This window comes from Tribolium madens, unplaced genomic scaffold (assembly GCF_015345945.1).
Source record: "Tribolium madens isolate multiple individuals breed KSU strain unplaced genomic scaffold, Tmad_KSU_1.1 Scaffold_7;HRSCAF=85;Tcas5.2_LG10, whole genome shotgun sequence".
NCBI lineage: Eukaryota > Metazoa > Arthropoda > Insecta > Coleoptera > Tenebrionidae > Tribolium > Tribolium madens.
The window spans coordinates 6,465,660-6,473,298 of NW_025401050.1; the positions used below are offsets into that span (position 1 = coordinate 6,465,660).

Genomic DNA, 7,639 nt, shown 5'->3' on the forward strand with positions numbered 1-7,639 from the left:
ACTAGTTAGTTTGAAACACTATTGCAACAAAGCGCAGCGTGAGCGCCAAGTTAGACTGGTGAATAGTTTTTTCCCCGGGTGTACTAGAAATACCGATACCAACTTTGCAAAAACAAGTGTTCCGAGTCTATTAAAGTACTCATTTGCATTGAATTAAATGCCTGGTCAAAGTAGCCTGCTGTACTTCTAAATTAAAAAAATGCTAATTTTCAGCCTTCCCAACTTAAAACAAAAAATTAAATCGAACGTACCTACTGTCGTATCAACAAGAAATTACTGCCTAGGATTTAAGGATTTTCGTGAATTGATTGCCATAAATTTGGTTAGGTTGGTTTCTGGTGACAAACAAAAGATATCGTAACTAGTGTCAAAATTTAGGTTATGTCACCTGTCATCTTGTACGGATGATTTAATTGATAGTTGATAACAGGTTGACAGAAAACGTCACCCGTCAACAACAAGGGGTAACCAACCCTGGGAATTTAAAATTACTTCTAAAAATTTTAGTTACAAACAACATGAAAAACGTAATTTTCCTAAAAGTTCAAATCCTAGGTGGTAATATCTTGTTGACAAATCTGTACCTACCATTTATTCACACTAATTAACATTATTTGACATTTACTATTCATTGACACAGGTAGCAACTTTGTAAAAAATATTAAGTTAAATTTAGACATCAATTCAAAACCACCCTATATTTTGGTAATTAAATTTATTTTTGTTAAAAATATAAAACGTGAAAACACAAATAAAGTTTTCAACATTACGGCCAGTTTAAACAGTTCATTAAAAAAAAACTAGTGTAACTACTACCGAATTGATTTAATTCAAATTGCTCACAAACTTTCTGATGCAACTATTTCAATCAATTTGTAAGAAAATCAATAAAGCTTATCCTTGATACTATATTCCTAATTAAATAAGACTCCCATACGCCCAACTAGTATATCCAACTCCAGTTGAAGCAATGACATCATAGACTCCGAACGAAAAAGTAAGTTTTATCCTGTGATTAAGAATACAAGTTTCAATCAACTGGTTGCAATTTTTCAAAATGATTTTCGCCGTCGAATTCCACGAGCAAATTCTCGGGTTTGACATCTCGATGCACAATATTCAAATTATGTAAATACGCCAAAGCGGATACTAGATGATTTATCATGAGAGCGGCTTTTTCTTCGGAGAATTTTTGAGCAACGGTGATGGCGTCAAAGAGGTCGCCACCTGAAAAAAATGAGGTTATAAACTAGAACACGTCGGCCATATTTACTCGGCAAACTAAATTTATTATCAAAGTCGCCTTCACTTGAAACTAAGTTGGCAATCTTGTCAGATGTGACAAATTTCAAATTTTCTATATCTATTTTATTCAGTGTTACAAACTTAATTTAAGAATCATAGCCCCCCTTGACCAAAAATTTTATTTTAAATGAAGTACAAATTCAACTTACTTTTTTCAAATTTTGAAGTTGTTCTCATAATAAATAATTATTTAATTTTGTAATTAAATTCATAATAATTTATAAAACGTGAATAAAAAATTTAAATTAAAAATAAAATTAGAATTGTTAAACGTCAAATTAATCAAAATATTCATAGTTTGTTTTTTTTTATTAATGGAAATGCCAAACAGTCTTAACGTTGGCATCACTAGTAAATTCATTCATGGTAATTTTAATAAAGGAAGTTGGCAGTTCCGGTTTTTTGAATTAATTGAAAATAATGTCATTAAACGTCAACACAAAAAATCGTCTAAGAAAATTTAGAGACGAAACACCAAAAAAGAAACAAATTCGGTACACTAACAGTTTTTCGAAATTTGGAAACGAATAGTTCGCAAGCAGGAAGTTAGAAAAAGGGCCCGTTAAAATGTAGACGCAATTTGTGTTGCAGGTTTGCTAAACATTCTCAATTTTTAGCAAAAAATTGACAAGAATACAAAATAAACATGAATGAGAAAGAACCTCTGAAAGAACGCAATTAAATTAGTATTAGTATCTTGTGCATGGTTTTTGTGGAACGAGTTGAAAAAGTAACAATTTTTAAACTAAACCTGAAGAAGAATCAACTTTGAACTAATTTCAATAAATTACACAAAATTTATTGCCAATCATCACAATACCTACCTTGTATCTTTTGCTAAATAACTTTTTTCCGTATAAACATCCTTTTTCTTTAAAGTTTTTGTAGCAAGAACCTCATTTTTGTCCACAACATTGTACTTACTAGCGGTGTGTTTCTATCAAAATTATTAGCACTGAATTCTGTCTTTAGACCTTAGGTAATGATGTCTGTCCTCAGGTATTCAATTATAGCGCTTTCAAAGCGCAAACAGGCACACAAGATTCATAAAAGTCAAAATTTTGACAACATCTCAATTTGAACACATAACCATAATTTTTTAACAAAATTTCTAGGGACAAAAACAAAAAGCAAAATTTGTGGCTATGGAGACAAGCTGCTACCAATTTTTACACCAAAATTTTGACTTGGTAATTTCCATTTAAAAAAAAAAACAGACTTTACTGTAATTTAATGATTATTGCCATTTTTATATTCAAGTTGACGTCAACCTGGCAACCTTGACTGTCAAACGATAAACTTTTGTAGGCAATTGTCATTCATTTGTGACGGGCGGCCGTTGCCTTAGAAGTCACCCGAAACATCTTGACATAACAAATTAGAAGGATCACCAATAGTTCAGTGTGGCCAATAGAAATTTTTGACACATTTATAGTCACCCGGTATAAGTAGTAAAGGTAAATAACTAGAAATAAATCAAATAGAATTAAAAAATTGAAATAAATATATACCAGCGTTAATAATTAAGATAACTAACAAGTGACTGGGATTTTTGTCGGCAGGTTGGTAATCAAATTTAAATGTCACAATTTTATAGTCAATTGTCATTCGTTTTTGAGAGGCAGTCGCTAACATATCCGTCACCTGACACAATCTGATATCACAGACTTAAAAGATTACTAATCAATAATTCAGTATTGCCAATAGATTTTTTTGTCACAATCATTTACAGTCACTTGGTATTAAATAGACACGAAAAAAACGTGAAAACACAAATAAAGTTTTAAACATTACGGCATAAACAGTTCATAAAAAAACTAGTGTAACTACTGCCGAATGGATTTAATTGAAATTGCTCACAAACTTTCTGATGCAGCTATTTCAATCAATTTGTAAGAAAATCAATAAAGCTTATCCTTGATACTATATTCCTAATTAAATAAGACTCCATAGGAGTGCCCAACTAAAATATATCCAACTCCAGTTGAAGCAATGGCATCAGAGACTCCGAACCAAAAAGTAAGTTTTATCCTGTGATTAAGAATATAAGTTTGAATCAACTGGTTGCAATTTTTCAAAATGAAAATTTTATTTTAGGGCGGCTTCTACCCCAACTGTGACGTTAATGTGTGGTTACGATCCTGCACCGAAGAAATCTCGGAACCGATCACAGGTACCATCACTGGTACCATTCCAACTTGGCTCCGGGGTTGTCTTCTACGCAATGGTCCCGGTTCGATCAAAGTTGGCAATGATTATTTCGGCCATCTTTTTGACAGCTCGGCTCTACTTCATCGGTAATGTTAACCAAATATTGAACAGCTTATTTATTCCGGTTGCTAGGTTTTCCATCAATGAAGGCAGGGTTACCTATCAGTGCCGTTTCCTCCAATCAGAAGTGTTAAAACGGAACCGGGCAGCCAATCGGATTGTTTTGACGGAATTTGGTACCAAAGCGGTACCTGACCCGTGCCGAACCATCTTCCAAAGGTACCAAATCGAGTTTTGAACACCCAAGTATTAATTTTTTCAGGGTTGCTTCAATTTTTTCTCCAAATTCGGACGACATTTCGGATAATTCAATGATTTCGGTTTATCCATTCGGAGACGAAATGTTTGCTTTCGGGGAAATCCCGATTATTCATAAAATTGATCAAGGCACTTTGGAAACAAAAGACAGAATAGACGTTAGCAAGTTTGTTTCAATTGTCCATCATACGTCACATCCGCATGTCATGAAAGATGGTTTGTTTATTTTAGGGATTTTCGTGTTGTTAGGTTTAATTTTACAGGAACTGTATTTAATTTGGGATTGACAATTTACCCGTCTGGTCCTTATCACACAATTGTCAAATTTCCCTCAGGAAAAAATATGTTTGAAGGTGCTGAAATTTTTGCAGGAATCCCCGCAAGATGGCCGCTACACCCCACATATATGCACACTTTTGGTAAAAAATTAACTAAATTTGAGAGATTTTTTCACCAAAACTGTTGCAGGCCTAACTGAAAATTATTTTGTTATTGTTGAGCAACCTCTAAGTGTCTCTGTGGGTGGTATGATAATGAATAAGATTAAAAATGAGCCAATGGCGAGTAGTTTCCGCTGGTACCAACATGAAAAAGTAACACCTAACTTCCCCTAAATATTTTAAATGAATTAATTGTTTTAGACACAATTTAGCTTAATTAGTCGCAAAACCGGCCAACTGGCTTACAAATTTCACTCAGAAGCTTTCTTTTACTTACACATAATCAACCAATACGAAACTTACGATCACGTGATTGTTGACATTTGCACGTACCGCAATCCTGAAATGCTGGACTGTATGTACACTAGTGTAATGAAGGTGAGTGTCATGTTGCATTTATTTAAGTTGGTATTCCTGATACTAATTTCCAGAATATGCAACATAATCCGAACTATGCCGAAATGTTCCGATCAAAACCTCTCCGTTTCGTACTTCCCCTAAAACCGGCCGAAACAAATTCGAATCTCATCCAACTGTCAGACACAAATTGCGAAGCCTACTACCAACCTGACGGCGAAATAATCATAATACCGGAAAAATTGTCAGATCTGGGCTGTGAAACCCCGAGAATTAACTACGAGCAATATTTAGGAAAGCAGTATCGATATTTTTACGCTATAAGCGCTGATGTCGATGCGGCGAATCCGGGAACTATTATTAAAGTTGATACTGTGACAAAAACATCTAAAACTTGGTGTGAACATAACTGTTATCCCAGCGAACCCATTTTTGTACCACGGCCCAATTGTCGGTTTGAGGATGATGGGGTGGTACTCGCGGCCATGGTGTGGGGCGGAAAAGATACAAATCATGTCGGCTTGATTATTTTGGATGCGGAAAGTTTTACAGAAGTGGCAAGGGCGGAGTTTAGGACGCCGGGGCCTGTACCTAAATGCTTACATGGATGGTTTTTACCGAATTAAATTTGAATCACCCTGTAGAATATGAATTCAGGTGTGACAAGGACAACACAGTGGTCACGTGACCCAACTGTCAAGACATTTCAGAAGTGTCAAAATTTTTCGTTTTATTTATTTTTTACTTCATCAAAAGGAGCAAGGGATATTTTGGTGGTGCGCACTGTGTTCGGATAACTGGGAGAATGTTTTTTAAAACTCAAAGGTTATAAACACTTATTTTTACTACTCAAATATTTATTTACATCAAAATATAATCTTCTACAAAAAGTATACACTTGTTTAAACTAAATGCTTATTTTACTCTGTACCCTACAGTACTGTAAACTTAAATTATCAATAAATAATACTTCAGCACGTGTTAATAAATTGCATAATATAAAATTTGACAATAAATTTAAAAATGTACAAAACTGTTTCCACTTTACTACATTGCCTAATAAATAAACAAAAATAAATATAAATAATGGCTTCTATTTCCTAAGATGAATAAATGGTTAGGAACAATAACAAAACCTTGTAAATATGACAAAAATGAAAATCAAACGACCTTTGGTATAAACGATTTATTTCAAGCCTTTTTAAAAGATGCTTTTCGTAATCACACTAGAAAAATTTTGGTTAATAAAAAATGCATGATATGCGTTAAAACAACTTGAACAAGGACTGCAACCGTGCAAAAAATCGGTATATGTGAAAGGATGGATTTGTTAAAATAAATTTGTACATGAATTATTCTTCGTTTCCTATACTCAACCAGGGATGGTCCAAGACATCTTCGGCCGAAAATCGCAACTCTGGCGCTAGTTGTAGCATATTTTGAATGAGCTCCTTAGCCAATCCTGACACGTCTTTCCAATACTCATCCGGAAAATCATATTGGCCCGAAAGAATACAATCGAAAAGTCTTTCTTGGTCGTTATCTTGACTCACAAACGGCGGATATCCGCAAAGGAGGATGTAGAGGATCACTCCGGCGGCCCACACATCAATCTACAACACAACACTTTCGCTCGAGTCGCATCGCACAATTTTTTCTACTACCTTTAAGCCATAACCCGACTCTGCTAGTATTTCAGGCGCGACGTAGGTGGGAGTGCCACAAACGGTAAATAGTGGTCTTGTCACCTCGCAAGCCAACCCAAAATCGCCCAATTTCAATAATCTTATGCGATTTTCGCCGTCGAATTCCACGAGCAAATTCTCGGGTTTGACATCTCGGTGCACAATATTCAAATTATGTAAATACGACAGAGCGGATACTAGATGATTTATCATGAGAGCGGCTTGTTCTTCGGAGAATTTTTGAGCAACGGTGATGGCGTCAAAGAGGTCGCCACCTGAAAAAAATGAGGTTATAAACTAGAACACGTCGGCCATTTTATTCGCCCAATTAAATTTATTATACAAATCGTCTCGCCTTCACTTGAAACTAAGTTGGCAATCTTGAAAAATGTGGATAGATGTGACAAATTTCAAATTTTCTATCTTTATTTTATTCAGTGTTACAAACTTAATTAACCAAAAATTTTATTTTAAATGAAATACAAATTCAACTTACTTTTGTCAAATTTTGAAGTTGTTCTCATAATAAATAATTATTTAATTATACAATTAAATTCATAATAATTTATAAAACACAAATAAAAAATTTAAATCAAAAATAAAAATTAGAATTGTTAAACGTCAAATTAATCAAAATATTCATACTGTAATTTAATGATTATTGCTATTTTTAAATTCAAGTTGACGTCAACCTGGCAACCTTGACTGTCAAACGACAAACTTTTGAAGGCAATTGTCATTCATTTGTGACAGGCGGCCATTGGCTTAAAAGTCACCCGAAACATCTTGACATAACAAATTAGAAAGATTACCAATAGTGTGGCCAATAGAAAATTTTGGCACATTTATAGTCACCCGGTATAAGTAAAGGTAAATAACTAGAAATAAATAAAATAGAATCAAAAAATTGAAATAAATAGATACCAGCGTTAGTAATTAAGATAACTAACAAGTGACTGTCAGTGACTGGGATTTTTGTCGGCAAGTTGGTAACCGAATCTAAATGTCACAATTTTATAGTCAATTGTCATTCGTTTTTGAAAGACAGTCGCTGACATATCCGTCACCTAACACAATCTGATATCACAGACTTAAAAGATTACTAATCAATAATTCAGCATTGCCAATAGATTTTTTTGTCACTATCATTTACAGTCACTTTGTATTAAGTAGACACGAAAAAGTAAAATTCTTATCAGATTTAAAAATTACTGTTCATTAAAATTAATTTTTATACAGTTATATATATAATAGACTATGTTTAAGGGATGCCATACATTTAATTAAAATAAAAATTGAAATAAACGAAATCAGCGTTAGATA

At 33.7% G+C, this 7,639-nt stretch overlaps 3 protein-coding genes across 6 annotated transcripts in view; 1 reads left to right on the plus strand and 2 right to left on the minus strand.

Moving 5' to 3' along the window:
- Positions 1 to 977: 977 nt before the first annotated feature.
- On the plus strand, positions 978 to 5,673 carry LOC123009679 (carotenoid isomerooxygenase). Of its 4 annotated transcripts, none has more exons than XM_044406154.1 (9): positions 978 to 997; positions 3,250 to 3,324; positions 3,403 to 3,602; positions 3,649 to 3,795; positions 3,839 to 4,050; positions 4,098 to 4,253; positions 4,303 to 4,427; positions 4,476 to 4,652; positions 4,706 to 5,673. In XM_044406154.1, exons 2-9 carry the CDS (start codon positions 3,298 to 3,300, stop codon positions 5,255 to 5,257), a joined length of 1,596 nt encoding a protein of 531 aa, XP_044262089.1. In that variant the 5' UTR covers positions 978 to 997; positions 3,250 to 3,297; the 3' UTR covers positions 5,258 to 5,673. The 4 variants fall into 4 exon arrangements, with proteins under 4 accessions (XP_044262089.1, XP_044262087.1, XP_044262090.1 ...); XM_044406152.1 differs by lacking the exon at positions 978 to 997 and adding an exon at positions 2,551 to 2,762; XM_044406155.1 differs by lacking the exon at positions 978 to 997 and adding an exon at positions 2,551 to 2,762 and having other exon boundaries at positions 3,259 to 3,324.
- On the minus strand, positions 990 to 2,939 carry LOC123009686 (serine/threonine-protein kinase DCLK1-like). Its single transcript, XM_044406162.1, has 2 exons — positions 2,817 to 2,939; positions 990 to 1,227 (listed from the first exon to the last, which is right to left on the minus strand). Exons 1-2 carry the CDS (start codon positions 2,911 to 2,913, stop codon positions 1,031 to 1,033), a joined length of 294 nt encoding a protein of 97 aa, XP_044262097.1. The 5' UTR covers positions 2,914 to 2,939; the 3' UTR covers positions 990 to 1,030.
- Positions 5,471 to 7,639, minus strand: part of LOC123009676 (serine/threonine-protein kinase GL21140) — a 4,436-nt gene continuing 2,267 nt past the window's right edge. Inside the window, exons 6-7 of the mRNA XM_044406148.1 lie at positions 6,296 to 6,591; positions 5,471 to 6,244 (exon numbers count right to left, since the gene is read on the minus strand). Of these exons, the coding sequence (XP_044262083.1) occupies positions 5,984 to 6,244; positions 6,296 to 6,591 (557 nt within the window). The 3' untranslated portion in view covers positions 5,471 to 5,983. The remainder of the gene's footprint in view (positions 6,245 to 6,295; positions 6,592 to 7,639) is intronic.